This window comes from Gracilinanus agilis, chromosome 1, assembly GCF_016433145.1.
Source record: "Gracilinanus agilis isolate LMUSP501 chromosome 1, AgileGrace, whole genome shotgun sequence".
In the NCBI taxonomy this organism is placed as follows: domain Eukaryota; kingdom Metazoa; phylum Chordata; class Mammalia; order Didelphimorphia; family Didelphidae; genus Gracilinanus; species Gracilinanus agilis.
Window position 1 is genome coordinate 591303031 of NC_058130.1, and position 16417 is coordinate 591319447.

The following is a 16417-nucleotide window of genomic DNA, read 5'->3' on the forward strand; positions in this document are numbered from 1 at the left end:
GGCTCACATCTTGAAGAAGGGTTTAGGGGTTCACCTATTCAGAAGATGGGAGCAGGGCTAAAAAACAGTTTTGTGATTCTTTGATGACATATCCCAGAGAAGAGAAGGCTAACGGAGAGAATTAAGGACTATTTTCAGGTATTACAAGCAGTTGAATCCTCCTTTTTACTCAGAAAAATAGAGCAAGGTGAATGAAATCAATCTATTTTCCTTGCAGTAAAGTCAATTAAGCACTAGTATGTATTACTGGGGATTGTGAAACACACAGGGAGGTCTGTAAAATATAGGCTTGATTATGACTTATGGTGGGGTGTAAAAGGCATTATGGTTCTGTAACCTGTAGGGCATATTACTTCAAATTAGAAGGATTAAGTTGTCTTGTATGGATTGGATAATACTAGTTTTAATGTTAGCATTCTTTGCTCTTTGGGAATTAAGATTTCTAATCACAAATGTGGATGAAATGAAAGGTTTTTTTTCTTTTTTCTTTTTCTTCTCTTTTCATACAAAGCATAATTTCCATTTCATAGATGGGGAGAGGTGTGGTGGTGTTAAATTAGAACCAAAGGGGGATGAATCAGAAGCATTCCAGAGCAGGACTAGACTTTCTAGCCTCTCTGTATTTCCTGTGAAAATGTATACAATTGATGGGAAGGAAAACAACAATAACCCTCTTGGTTGAATGGAATGGAAATGTCTGTTAAGAGCCCATCAACACCCTACAGTGCCCCTAAATAAAAATTTGGCTGTAGTTTCAGGATGGAGCCACACGATGTCAGAATTGGACTTTCCTTTCCTCTCCTAATCGATTTCTCTTTGTAGATGAAGGCATTTTCAAAGCGGGAGCAGAGAGATCTGAAATGGAGGGGGCAGCAGAAGTCCAGGAAGATGAAGACACTCAAGTTGAGATTCCAGTCGATCAGGTAATCTCCATGACTTTCAAGAAGTGTAAGAAAGCCCCTTGCTGATGTTTCATTTTCCTTTTAGTTATGCTGTTTGCCCCACGCTCTACTGAACCATATATCAGTTGTTAATACAAATTGTATATGGGTATAGCTTCAAAAACTCCCCTAAAACTGACCATACACCTCATATTTTTCTAGTGTTTTTTTTCTCAAAGTATTAACCACTTGTCCATTGTGATACTTTTTTTTTAAACTTTAATTGGCATGTCCAAATTTGTGTAACAGTGAATACAGGGATCATGTGATAACTAGGAGTAGGAGCTCAGAGAATAGAGTATCAATATAAGATTTTTTTTGTTGGGAAAATGATTTCTCTTCTTTCAGATTATAAAACCCTCCCCAAGTATTTATATTAGCCTGTTACTTTCACTTCATTATCTGAAACGCTTTGGTCTAGTGTTTTTTTCTTCCCAAGAATTCCTGATTTCATATTCTCTTAAAGGCATGTCTATTATTTTCCCTCTCCTCTGGGAGATTCAGAGAAAGAATTATCATGGTATGGAAATCTTGAAAAATGATCTACTTTAATTTTCTTCTTAAAACCAGCCTGTATCTAGGGTTGAAAATGGGTTGGTGAAATGGTGGCATATTATTATGTTCTCAAAAATGTGAAACTGGGTAGAAATAAGGAAAAAGGGTTAGGAACTGACCTCTTTCCTTCTGACTGACTTAAAAAACCAAGCTAATCTCCCCTCTTCCCCTAATAAAATTGTGTCTCATTTATGTTTGTTTTTAAATTCTGAAGTAATGCAATTTTAGTTTTTTTACTCATTGGTGGGTTCTCCCCTCCCCAACACTGCCATACTTACAGAAAAGTAATAGTATACTAATCTTAAAAAATAATTTGGGTTCAGTTATTTTTAAAGATTAATTTTGGTGAACAATTATCATGAACTGTGATTTTAAATTGTTTTTTTTTCTTGATTAAGATGCAACAGTGTTAAGGTTTAAGGTCCCTCTGGAGTTCCATATTCTGTCCCTCAATGCTCTATCCCGTAGACAAAGACAAGATATCATTCCATGCATTTGAGAGTTAATAGTTTTGAAAATTGACTTAATTCACATTCTCAAATCTCACTGCCAAATTTGAATTCAAATCCTTTTTGCAGATACTCATTCAGTTCCTTCAGTGGAGGTCCTGGGGACCTGAAATTAAAAAAAAAGGAAATAGTTCTTTGTCCTCAAAGAGCCTTCAGTTTAATTAGTGGCATGCAAATAGACTGTGATCTGGCCAAACTGCTGCTTTTAAGAAAAGATGAGTAAAGATGAAAGAGGTTGCTATTAGCCAAAGTATAGGAGTCTGATGAGGAAAGGTTTTATGGCAAAGGCTAACACAGCTTGGTCCCTATTAGTAGGAATAATAGATCCCCCCAAAATGGTCATAGGAATTTGAATTCACACTATTTGAAGTTATAATTAGGTAAAATGTGGTCATTGTTTCTGATCCAGTGGAAATATGAAGTGAAAATCCAAATCATGTGTCCACATCAGAGCCTTCATGATTTGCACTAATAGGGACCTAGCTCTGGGTATTAAAGGTTTAGAGGAATTTTAACAGAACAGGCAGAGATGGTGAGAGAGCACTTACCAGACATGGGGGGGAAAGCCTGTGGGAGGATACTGAGGGATGAGAGGGCAGGATGAGATTGTGGAAGAGCTGGCATTTTATTTGGATTGGAACATAGAGTACCTGAAAAGAAATAGCATGAAATGAGACAGGTTACAAACAGCCTTCAACGCCAGGGGAAGAAGGTGTATTTTATAGATAATAAGCCACTGAAAATTTTTCAGGAGGGAAGTAATATGGTCAGATATGTGTTAGGAAGGTACATTTTACTTAAAGAAAAAAAGTGTTTTTGATGCCTTTTATCTTAACATCATATTTATACCATATTTCCATATCTATCCTCACCCTGTTACATCTAGGCAGCACAGGAGATAGACCTGAGGAAGACCAGAATTCAAATTCTGTCTCAGTCACTTAACCTCTGTTTGCCTCAGTTTCCTCAATTGTAAAATGAGAATAAAAATAGTATTTACTTCTCATGTTTGTTGTAAGGATAAAATGAGATACTATTTGTAAAGTATTTAACACAGTGCTTGGAACATGCTTAAAGAATGCTTCCTGTTTTCCTTTCTTTCTTCCTTTCATTTCCTCTCTCCCTTCCTATCCCTTCTGTTCTTCTTGTCAGACCTGGCTAATGGGGTCCGACCTGAGATGAATGAGACTTGAGAGTGAAGTAATACAGCAAAGCTTTATTGGGAGAAAAAGAGGGGACAAAGAGGTGTGGGAAGCTGATGGTAGTAGAAGTGGGATGGAGGGGAAGAAGGGAGAGCGGGGGGGGGGGGGAGTGGGGGAGATCAAAGGCAGCCAAGTCTCCACCAGAGCTGAGAAGGGGGGCTGTCTCTTATAGTGTGGTTGTCTGGGATGAGGTAACCCAGATGGCCTCTTTTGGTCAAAGTTAGGCTACTTGGATCCAGTTCATTGGATGGTCCTGAGGGGGTTGGCTTCCGGATGGGGTTTTTGGTTCCCAGGCTTGTATAGTCCTTACTATGGTACAGACAGTGTAAGTCCAGAACATCAATCCATCATGGATTTGTCATTTCACAGCATGGGAAGTAACAGCGCCCTAGGAAGTGAAACTACTTTGTCCTGGAGTTCTAGCAGGTGCAAGGGAAGGAGGTGCTACCGGTTCTGGCAGGGATTGGGGAAAGAGTGGTCTATCCCTCACTTCCTCCCTCCTTCAATCCCTTTCTCTCCCCCCCTCCCTTCCTTCCTTCCTGCAACAGATCAGGTGATGGAAGTCTGAATAATAATAGCAGCTAACATTTATATAGCATTTAGTGTGTATCAGGCACTGTGTTGGGTCCTTTACAGATACTATCTCATTTGACCCTCACAACAACCCTGCAATTATTATTTCCACTTTACAGATGAAGAAAGTGAAGTAAATAGTGATTTGTTCAAGGTCACACAGTAGGTGTCTAAGGCTGAATTTGAATTTAGTCTTCCTATCTCACCTGGCCAAACTCAGATAGCTGTTTTGTAAAAGTAGAGGAAGAGGGTAGGTATAATTGTGAAATCAGAATCAAAGGGATGTGCCAGCTGTTTGGATATAGGAGCCAGGAGGAAAAGGAAAGAATCAAAGAGGACTGTGAGGTCTTAAATCTTGGTGATAGGAGAATATGCAATCAATAGAAATATGGAATCTAGGAGGAGAAAATATGGTAGTTTCTGTTTTGGACACTTTGGGTTTGATACACTAGGAGGACTTCTAGATAGAAAAATGTCCATTAGCCAATTACAAATGTTACACAAGAGCTCAGGGGAGAGAATGAGCCTGGAAATTTAGCTTCATATCCCATCTGAATATAATCAATTCTTAAAGACTTGGAGTAAATGAAATCATCAAAAGTCATAATTTAGAGAGAGAAGAGGGACAGGACAAGGCTTTGTGGGGAAGAACTTAATCTAGGGATGATGAGAGAAAGATCTAGTGAAAGAGGTCAATAAGAAGTGGTCAGGTAAGTGATGTTTTCAAAATCAATTGTTACTAGATTAAAAAAAAACAAATTCCCAGGGAATCCCAAATTTCATAAGGCACAAAACTAATGATAGGCATTTCTTTGCACAAAGGTTTGATAACAAATGGAAAAAGGAACCCCCTTTTATTTAGGCTACAAGAGTACAGGTAAGGGAAGGGGGGAATTTGTGGCCAATAATGCTAGTGCTAGCTTGTTTTCCCAGAACAGCCCTATTTTTTATTTGATTCAAAATGATTATTGACAGTCCTGGTTTATTAAATAGAGCAGTGTGTGAAAGGGTGATTAAGAAGGATTGCAACAAGCCAGGGATTGTCAACAATTGAGTTTCAACGTGAAGGAAATAAAACTGGCTAACAAATGGTTAGAATTAGTTTTTCCTTGAACTCTTTGGTTAGTTGATTTGAAAATAATTCTGTAGGGGATTTTGTGCCTTTCTCGCAGTTCCTTATTGTGGTGCTAATGAGACCTTGGTGCAGAGTTAAGGCCACATATGCGTTGGTGAGTTTTGCTCCAAATCACTGCCACAGGCTTCAGCCCCAGCACTGCCCAGCAGTCTTACAAATGAATTTCATTGGTCCTGGGGGGAGACTGTGTGAGAGAATGTGGAGTTTATATTCTGTCAGGGAAAATGCTGTCATTCCAGTGGGAAGGAAAGGTCAAAGAATGAGTTACACAAACAATGTGCTAGTGGTGTCATCCTCAAGTATCCAGTTGAGTTCTGAGGACTGGTATTTTTTGCCTCCTAATGAATACCTTTGTCCTGCATAACCTGGACTCCCACAAGAATAGGCAAGGTATAATCAAGAACAGGGTTATTGCTGGACTTGTGACATAAATGAATTACCATCCAGACTCTTCAGTATTTTTTGTGCCCAAGACAATAAGCAATTTATGGCATGGTTTGACAAAGAAAAACTTATTAGGGTTACCCCTCATGCAGAAGTGCCCAGGTACAGCAGGGAGCCCCCTCTGCCCTGCTCTGCCATAGAGACTCCTTGCTGGCTCGTGATCTATCCCCTTCTCTTTCCATGGGAAGAACAAACGTGGAATAGAAGTCATTCCCCTCTTAGGATATCAAACACTCATCCATCCTTTAAGATTCAGCTCAATGTCACTTTCTACATGAAGCTCTAACTAGTCTTCTGATCAGTAAATGTTCCCTTCAGGCATCCTGCAGTTCTATGTTTGTCTGTTTTCTAATGTTCTTAACATGTAATAGATAGCTATGTGGTGCGTTGTGTTAGACTTGAGATCAGGACTCTCTAAATTCAAATCTTGACATAGACATTAGTTGTGGAAGAATCACATGACCTCTCTTACCCCTTATTTCCTCATCTATAAAATGGGAATAATAATAACACCTACCTAATAGGGTTATTTTGAGGATCAACTGATGACATTTGTAAAGTACTTTCAAACCTTAAAATACAATGTAATTGCTAATTATAATTCCTATTATTATAATATATCAACATAGCAAGGATTCACAAGAATTGCAACTGATGTATAACTTAAAAAATAAGATTTAAAAAGACTAACAGTTGGGTGACTTTCCCAGGAACATGCAACTAGTAAGTATCTAAGATAATATTTGAATTCAGGCCTTCTGCATTTTCAATTCTAGCCATTCAGCCACTCTGCCACATTGCCTCAATATTAATGTGTAACATTGTATAGAATAGCTTCGGTGTTTGTGTCTTCCTTCCTGGGCTACAAGTTGCCCAGGATCTTGTCCTATGCCAGCTATTATCCAACCTGTCTGTCTTCTTGAGAACCCAGCGTAGTACTCTGTATATTAGGTGGTAGAGAAATATCTTTGTGGATTAGATTCTGAGTGAAACACCAGCCAAAAGAGTCTACTTTTATACATTTGTTGCCTATAGGCAGCTTCAGAGGAGGAGAGACAGTCTAATAGTGCAAGTGTTGTGTGTCCCTGCTGCGTGGTACCCTTGTACTTCAATTCAATCCAAGAAATATTTATTGAAAACTTACTGTATGCTAGACACAGAGAAGATAATGTATTATTAGATGGAAAACTGACCTTGGAGTCAAGAAGAATTGGTCCTCATACCATGGACAGTTCCCTTAACTGTTCAGTGCCTCTGGCAATGCTCCCCAACATTTAGTGACAGAGCAGGTGCCCTTCTGCATTGGCAAAGGGTGTGTTTCCCCCTTGATACTCTTCTTCTCCAATAAATGTGCCAGTTACTGTGCTAGATTCTAATAAAAGTCAGTCATTAAGCACCTCATCTAGCCCTCAAGGATTTAGCTTCTCCTTACAACTTGAGGGAAGTAAATATATAAAAAATATAGCGAGTAAATACAAAGCAATATTGCCAAGATTGGAGGTGAAGAGCAAAGAATTATTTGATAAGGTGGAGATCAGGATAAGGTGGTGTGTTACTTGTGCTTAGCATTGAAAAGAGTTAGGGAGGGCATTTTGGGATAGGTTGAAGATAGCCTGTATTGAAACACAGAGTTGGGAGAACTCATATTATCTATGGAATATGCAAAATAGGGCAGTCTTGCTGGAACATAGAGAAGCAGTAATGTGAAATCAATCTATGAAGATAGTTTGGAGCTGTATTGGGAAGGATTTTACTTGGGAATTGGAGAAGAAACTAAGCATTTTTAGATCACCTGCTGTGTGCCAGGCACTATGCTAAAAAGTACTTTCTGAAGAGATCTCATTTGGTCTTCACAACAACTCTGAGAGATAGATGCTATTATTATTCCCATTTTACAGTTGTTAAGTCATTTGCCCAAAGTCATATAGCTAGTAAGACTCCAAGGCTGGATTTAAACTTGGGGCTTCCTGACTCCAGACCCAGAGCTCTATCCATTGAACTACCTACCAGCTACCTCCAAGAAGAAGGAAAGCAAGAGATGGCATGGGGATACAATTCTGTCTGCCCTGGTTTCCTTAACTATGAATTCTCTGCTTTAAGTCAGTATAGATAGATTGAGGTATAAGCATTTTCATTTGTGTTACCTAATGAACCATGTGTTGGTGACTGTGAAACACATCTAGATGGTTCTTTGATGGTGAAGTGTTAGAGCCACAAAAACCTGGACCAGAAGATACTTGCCCATTTGAAGTCCAGTTGTCATCAGATTATCTATCACCTGCTATGATCTGAATGACTAAGGAAGAAGCTGGGATATGCCTTGATGTGTATGTTTCTTCCCTTTACTTTAAAGGATTTTCATGAAATCCAATGCACTTATATTAAGTTTTCCTCTTATATACAAAGTAGTCTGTTAGGTTTAGGGCATTTGAAGATGAAAAAATTGATGACTTCCAGGAGGTAATAGAGGGAATAAGACCACAACACAAGGAAGTATGGCAAGTAGAATTGTGATAGGGAGAATCTGATGGCAGCAAAGAAGACATTCTTAGAAAAGTACTTTGGGGGGATGTGAGAATTTATTTTTCATATACGTATCAATTCTTTTTTATTTGGGAGAATCATCATGTATACCTATTTCTGGGATCTGGGTCTGATATCAGAGATATCATCTATTCTGTTGCTTTTCGCATTTTCTTTGTCCTTGAGAATCCCAAGAAATGTCTTCCTTTTGAAAAATAAATATGGGGAGGGTGTTGGATAAATGAGTATAAATAAGATATCTCTAATATAGGGTGTCAAACTGGGTTCTTACCTGATGGTAATGAGACAAATCACTGGATCTGGGAAAGGATGTTCAGGGAGAAGCTGTTAGGTAACATAACATGGTTTATTTAAAGAACAGGGACAGGTAGGGAAGGGATTGGGATTAACTAACCTAAACAAAACTTGAACTCCCTTCCCCCAAGGTCCAATAGGGTTTTTCTACACTGACCACACTAAAATCACCTAGCTGCCCAACTTAAGCCTAACCAGAGTTCCTATGAAGATATTTAAATAAAGGAAAATTGGAAGGTGAACAGGTCCAGCTAAACAGATTGGGGTCTCATGTCTGTTGTCCTCAAACAGGGTCCTTCAGGAATCCAGTTGGTAACAGCCAGTAAAATCCAGTTTGGAGAGGGTGTAAGGATTTTGACACACCTGTCCACCAGCGGATGTCTCACCTTTAACTCAACCTAAGTCCAGCCAGTGACCTCTCGATGGTTGTTGATTTCACCAAGGCAGGATAAGCAGAGAAAAACCAGACAGCCCCATCCAAGGGAAAGGCCAGGGAGTAAGTGACACTTAGCCAGCCACCCACCCACCCAAAGTTTTGGAACCTTTTTTTCTGCTTTCTGCCTGTCAGTCACCTTCACTTGCTAATTTCTTAATTTCCCTATAACACTTTTTAACAGAACTTGATTAATAGGTGAAAGAGGGGAGAAAGGTTCTTTTCTGGCCTGTGTGATCTGTCCACATGAGACTGTGAGAATGGGGATAGTTGGGTAGGTTGATGGACCACCTCTTAATTAGCTATCACCAATTAAAGATGTCTTGGGATGGTCAAGGGAGAGGCTGAATAATGAGCTCCCAAAAAAATTTCTTCATTGTGCTGCCTGACCTAACTCGGGTTTTTCCCATTGGCCTAACCAATCAGCCTGATATAATCAATAAACTTACATTCATACCCCAAAATCAATCTCTCAAGATAGCTCAGTGGATAGAGAGCCAGGCCTACAGATGAGAGGTCTTGGGTTTGACTCTGGCCTCAGATACTTCTAGCTGTATGACTCTGGACATGTCACTTAACCCCAGTTACCTCGCCTTACTGTTCTTCTGCCTTGGAATAAGTGATTCTAAGACCCAAGGTAAGGGCTTAAAAAATAAAAAAAAGTACTTTGGGAAAGTTAGAGAAGGTAGTCTTGTCTTTGGGCTAATTTTCCAGGGTCCACTGCTACCCTCTGGCTATGGCGTTATTGAGGAGCATGTAGGTTCTTTGATTCCAGACTTTGCTCAGATGGAAACCTTTCTGATTGGAAAAGTTCAAGTTTTGCAGGCATGAGGTGCTGCTTTCTTTTAAACATAAACCTCCTAATCTTCTTTGGCATTCCTTGTTGAACAAATGCCAGGCTGGCCAATGACTGTAATTGTAGTGTGTTATTGACTAGTTACGTGCTTATCTGCTCTGTTTATAAAGTGCCGTCTTACAACTGAGGAGGCATGAAAAGTGTCTGTTTAGTTTACTTCGGGCAGGCTGTGGCTTGTAAATAAGAATCAAGCTGGAGAAACTACCATTTCAGGAACGCAGACAAGTAAACATCTACTACACCCTGCAACACAAACAAGAAGAACATTTTGGATTCAGCACCACACTGGCTTGGCAGCTAATGGTACACAATAGAGATGATGCTGGGAGCTTGAATGTGGTTTTTGGTTATTCTGACTTTAAATGACCAAATCTGTATTCATTTCGTTGTGAATGGTCAAATGATTAATGAGCACTGGGATGATGTTGTTTATTTTCTCTAGAGTTCTTGTATAACATCTCACAACATCACGTGCAATTAGATGATTGCAAAATGCTTTTGATAATGGTGTGGGTGCCTATTGACCTCAGAATCCAAAGAAGTCATGGTATCCAGCATCATTTGCTGCATGTACAGTACAAATAAAAGTTAAACAACCTTATGCCCAGAGGATGAATTTAGCTGTTTGAAAAAAAAATGCCCTCTACCTTTAGATTTGTCATTGGTTTTGTCTTCGATCACCATTCTCCCCATAAAACGTCCGAGCCATCAAGTCAAGGCTATGCTTGGCTGAGAATGTCCTCTGTGACATGCTAGACAAATGGTTATCCAGTACTTATTTGGAGACATCAATCGAGGGGTAACTCAGTACTGCTGACACTTTTCATTGCTTCTAGTTTCTAATAAGCATTCCTTACATGGAACTCCTCTGTGTAACTTTGATTCTAAGTGGAGAGAGGACATTTCAAGTCCTTGACTTAGAACTCTTACTATCACTTGCCTCGCTATTGAGCACATCAGGTTCTATGCTTCATCTTCAAATTTTTGACCAGGCTAGAAGTTCATAGATGAGCAGGAGATGGCACATGCTGGTAAAAAATGATATATCCGCTTTCAAAGTGGCGGCTGTATGTGTCTATTCAAGATCAAGCTCAAAGGTATCCTCCTTTTTTTAATTTTTAAATTTTTTAGAAAAAATTTCCATGGTTACATGATTCATGTTCTTACTTTCCTCTTCACTCCACCGTCACCTTCTCCCCCATAGCTGATGCGCATTTCCACTGGTTTTAACATATGTCATCAATCAAGACTTATTTCCATATTATTGATAGTTGCATTGGTGTGGTCTTTTGGAGTCTATATCCCTAATCATGTCCACATCAACCCATGTGTTCAAGCAGTTGTTTTTCTTCTGTGTTTCCTCTCCTGTAGTTCTTCCTCTGAATGTGGGTAGCGTGCTTTTCCATAAATCCCTCAGAATTGTCCTAGGTCATTGAATTGCAGCTAGTACAGAAGTCCATTTCATTCACTTTTACCACAGTGTATTGGTCTCTGTGTACAGTGTTCTTCTGGCTCTGCTTCTTTCACTCTGCATCAATTCCTGGAGGTCTTTCCAGTTCACATGGAATTCCTCCAGTTTATTATTCCTTTGAGCACAATAGTATTCCATCACCAGCAGAAGGTATCCTCCTTCCTGACCATAGCTCCCTACATGTTCCTTCCCACTTGGAAACAACACTGATTGCTGCACCAGAAATTGGACTAAATGGATGACTCAAAGGAGCAAATCTTCATCTGCTTTGCATTATTGTTGATGAGTCCATTAAATGCAACAAACATGGTAAAAAGTATTTACTATGTTCAAAGCATATAATAGGCGCTGTAGATGTATACACAAAATACTTTTTGGCCTTAAAGAGCTTATGTTATACTGAGAAAAGATACATGTATAAAACAAATAAGGAGAACTGAGGAGGAAGAGAGTACATGAAGAATCAAAAGATGCCAAAGAAGAAAAAGTGGCATCTGAGCTGAGCTTTGAAGAAATAAAATGATTCTGAGAGGCAGAAGTTAGAGAAGGCCAAAGGGACAGCCTATGCCAGTGATGGGCAAACTATTCCCCACAGGCCAGATCCAGGCAGTAGTTTGTCCAGTGATCACTGGCCTATGTGATACCATGGAGTGTGTAGGTGGAGAGTTGATTGTGAAGGGACTCAAATACTAAAGACTTTGTATTAATTTTAACCTTTGGATAATGAAGTTATTTGATTATTGGAGTGACGTGATCAGGCCTGTGCCTTAGGAAGATTGTCAGTAGCTATATGTGTTTTGGATTGGTAAGGAAAGAAAACTAGAATTGGGGAAACTAATATTTTTGTGGTTGTTCACTCATTTCAATTATATTCAACTCTTCATGACACCATTTGGTGTTTTCTTAGCAGAGATACTTGAGTGGTTTGCCATTTCCTTCTTCAGCACATTTTACAGTTGAGGAAACTGAGACAAACAGGGTTAAGTGATGTGCCCAGGGTCACATTGCTAATATATGTCTGAAATTAGTTTTGAACTCAGGTCTTCCTGACTCCAGACCCAGTGCCACAAGGCACCTATCCACTGTGCCACCTAGCTGCCCCAATAAACAGAACCTCTACTTCTTCCCTGAAGAAATATCTATATTTAGGAGGACTCCCTGGGAGACATAGCAGGAGGCTATTATAGTCATTCAGACAAGAGGAAGAGAGGGTCTGAACTAGGAAGATGGCTACCTGAATGGAGAAAAGAGGATATTTAAATATAAGAGATATTGTAGAGATAAAACTGACAAATGTGGCAATTGACCATCTAAGGACAGAAGTGGTAGAGAGGAGAAAGGGTCAAGGAATACTCTGAGATTATGAATCTTAGTGATAAGGAGGATGGTGGTTGAGAAAACCACCATCTTGAGGTTTGGAGGAGAAATAATGAGATATGGCATAATGCAAAGAAAATTGGCTTGAGTCACAGGAAACTTGTCAAATTCTGACTGACTTTAGTGACTGGAGACTTAGCTGAGCTCCTTGGGATTTAGTTTTTTCATTTGTAAAATGAGGAAGCTGGCCTCTGGGGTTCTTTCTAGTTATTTTAAATGTGTGGTCCTAGGCTAAGTCTGAGATCATTAGGGAGCATCCAGGAGGAGATATAGGCAGGTTTTTGATGGTTCATAACTGGAGTTCAAGATAGAGAAAGAAAGAGAGATCGGGACCACATCTCTAAAACTGGTAGATATCTGTGCCTGGGTTCCAGGTAGGATGATGGAGGGAGATAGCACTTAGAACTGTAGCCATTCCCAGCTTCCTCTTATCCTATTGCTTCTTCCTTTATCCTCTAGCATTTGCCTTAAACAAAATGTCAAAGTAGGTAGTCAGGGTTTGTTTTTTCAGAGTCCCTTCTTTTGGGTTCCCCTTGCCCTGAGCTATCTTGACATCATCATGATGTGAGAATCAAAGGCATTTGGAATGAAAAGGCATTTTCCCTCCCAGTGCTGACTAACTAACTGGTACCTCCCAGTACAAAATCCCGTACTATAGATCTTTCTTATCCCTTTCCAGTCCCCTCAGTCAAATTTACTAATTCTGTGTACCACCATTCCAGAGCCCTGTTCTCCAAGGTAATATGATGTTAGTCTTAAATATATGGTTCATTAGCCATGATCCCTCTGGATTTACTTTCTTCATTTGTAAAATGGAGATAAAAATATTTATATTAATAGCCTACCAGAGTTTTAGTAATAAAGGTGCTTTTTAAAAATGCCATCTAAATATAAGCTGTTGTTATTGGTAACAGTGAGCTAATCTGAAAAATGACTCTATCCGAATGGTTGATGTGTTAATCCTTCCAGGTAATATGTGCATTCTAACAGGACCTTCTGGAGTCATTCCCTTATTCCAAAAGGAGTAACTTTAAAAGTTAGAATGCCAAATGCTAAAACAGGGAAGTAGGGGAGATATTTTTTGTGCAGCTAATTCTTTTTTCCATTATCAACTGTGCTTGGCTTTATGGTACACTATTCCTTTTCTCTTACCTCCCAATAAGCTGATTACCTGAAATCTCATCTCCATACTCACTGATTCACTGTTCATAGTCAACATCTCTTAATTCACCTTTGTTGCCTCTCCTTTCCTATTGGAGGGCTGGATAGTGGAATATCAAACTTCTCCCAAAACCTTCCTTTATAGAAGGTGTACAACCTTCTAAGTAACTGCATTTTCCTTTAGCACCTCTGATCAAATGAAATCTTATCTTTTTCTTATTTGTACCCCACCCCTCCCAGTGTTTAGTAGATTCTTAATAAATATTTATGGAGTTGATTTGAGACATGGATGTAACTTGTATCACATATCAGCATATTTCTATTTAACAAATAATTATTAAGTACTTAACACATGCAAGGCACTGAGCTAATCTTAGAAGATTCAAAGATGGAGATATCCAAAGAGCAAAGTGCAGGCAAGAGGTAATAATACTCAGCCTCAAGATTCTGTCATCCAGTAAGATGTTGAGTACTAAATAAGTAGCACAAGTTAGAAAATATTTTAAGTACATAGGAGAGGTCAAATAGTAGTCCAAGAAACTAAAGGGCCAGAGGCTTATTTCTACCTTGAGAGAGGGGATCAGGGAAATATCATCCAAGAGATGGCATCTGAGTTTAGGACCTGAAGGAAGGATGTCAATTGGTAGAAATGGGGAGGGAAGGTTCATTCCAGATAGATGAGAGATAATGCCTTTTATAGGACCTGCCCTGCTGATAAATCCTTGCTCTTTTCTTCAAGTTACAGATTCTTGTTCTAATATATTAGCTTTCTAAATCACATCCAGAACTAATGAGAAGGTTATGTCTATTGTTGACTTCTTTGTTTATCATCAACAAGAATCCATGAGTGCCTTCTGTTTATGGTCTTTTGGATGATGGGTCAGTGATGAGGGTAAACTTATCATAGGACCTACAGGGCTTTCAAACAGGAACTGTCAGAAAAATCAACATTTGCTTGTAAACTGAGAGAATGTGACATGAAAAAATTTTGAGTAGGAGTAAATATGTCAATGCTGTTTTAGCAGGCCAACTTTTTAGACTATAATAACATGCTTTTGTTTGTTTTGGTGCCTGTAGACCCTTTTGTGATTGATTCCCTTATATTTTTTAGAAAAAAATGTCCAAAGGGTGGAGACAAGGAAAAGTAAAAGTACTTTAAAATAATTAAAAATCAAAACTTATTTTAAAAACCACATCTAGCTTGAGTGAGGAATGATTGTAGTTACCATGGAAATGGAAACGTTTGGCACTTTCAACACATATGTTCAACTAAGATCTGGATGGAGTGATATAGATGGATGGAACAAATCTCAAAAAAATTCAGCAAAGCAATGGTATCAGAGGGAGAGTAGAAAAATCTTCCAGAATTAAAAGAGGTTTTAGTTTGTTAGCCAAACTTCATTTAAGGGATATTGAAACAGTTTAGGCAAGAGGTAATAAATATTTGGATTATAGCCCTGGGCATGGAGAAAGAGGGCTCTAATTTGAGAGAAACTCTACAGGCATTTGAGATATGTAAGGCAAAGAAGAAATCATGGAAGATGACTGCAAAATTTTGAGAATAGGCTACTGGAAGAATAGTACCCATCAACAGAAAGAGGAAAGGCAGGAAGAGAGTGGGGCTTATTTGGGAAAGAGAATGAATACTTTTATTTTAAAAATATTGAGTTTAAGAGGCTGTTGGGATATCCAGGGAGAAGTGTCTTCCACTTTTTTTTATTATGTTTCACTAGGAATGGATTACTCAACCGTAAAGTTCAACCAGCCTTTCATATTCATTTTGTCCAGAATTGAATGAGTTATCTTTCTGCTCATGTATGAGATAGGCACTTGAGAAACATTTGGACTGGGTTTAGTTCTCATCTGTATAGACGTGAAAATTGAAGTAGAGAATGTTGAGTGGAAGAGAACTGATGATAAAACACTGGGATCATTAGAACATACAATGTTTCTGATAATGGGAAATAAAAAATCATGATGTCTGAATTTTCCTTTTTAAAACAGGGGACTTTGAGCATTTTTTGTGTCATAGAGCTTTTCTGCAGTCTTGACTTAAGGATTCCTTCTCAGAATAGTGTTTTTAAGGGCAAAAAATGCATAGGATTACAAAGGAAACCAATTATATTGAAACGTAATTATAAAAATATTAAAGTAAATAAGTTCATAGTCCCCTGGTTAAGAACTCCTATTTGTTTTAAAGAAAAAAAATTTCTATTTTTCATGGACGCTTCCTCATTTGAAAGTGACCAGGTTGGATTGAATGTCCCCTCGTTTCCCTTCCAGCTCTAAATATTCAGATCCTATGAAGCTGAATGTATAGTAGTCTGTTTTATATGCTCTCACTGTGATTCCTATACCCTATAATATCATCAGGCCAGTGAACAGCTTGGGTAAAGGGTAGTGAATACTACAACAACCTTGTTGGACTCTGGCGAAGCATGATCATCATGATGATCATGATAATAACAATATTTTCTCCCTTATTATGGTTAAATATTAAGTTATCTTTTGTTATGCTATAATGACATATAAATAAACTAGCTTGGACTGAAATGTGACATTAATATCTTCAGTAACAGGGAAGAAAAATGTCTTAAAGTATATACATATAAAAAATCTTCCCGATTTATAGCCATTGCAGTAATGTGTCCTTCTTTGATAATGTGGCTCTTAATGAACTGTGGCATGATGATGTAATTAAGATAAATCTTGTTGAGCTGTCTTTATAGCCAATAACCATAATGTCACTAGGCAGCCGTTTCCTTCCTCTCTCAGCTTTCATTAAATTATTAACTACCTTTCCCTCCTTTTTAGATAGAAATTTAGTCTTATCTCACTTTAAGATCACTTTATTAGACTTTTTGTGCCTTAGGAATTTTGCATTCTGAATTTTTTAAAATTGAAAATAGTGTCTTCAGAGAG

The 16417-nt window shown here is 38.5% G+C and overlaps 1 protein-coding gene across 1 annotated transcript in view; it reads left to right on the forward strand.

The window, feature by feature from the left end:
* DCDC2 (doublecortin domain containing 2) overlaps window positions 1-16417 on the forward strand; it is a 163220-nt gene that overhangs the window by 128646 nt on the left and 18157 nt on the right. The window contains exon 7 of the mRNA XM_044683530.1: window positions 823-923. Coding sequence (XP_044539465.1) covers window positions 823-923 — 101 coding nt within the window. The remainder of the gene's footprint in view (window positions 1-822; window positions 924-16417) is intronic.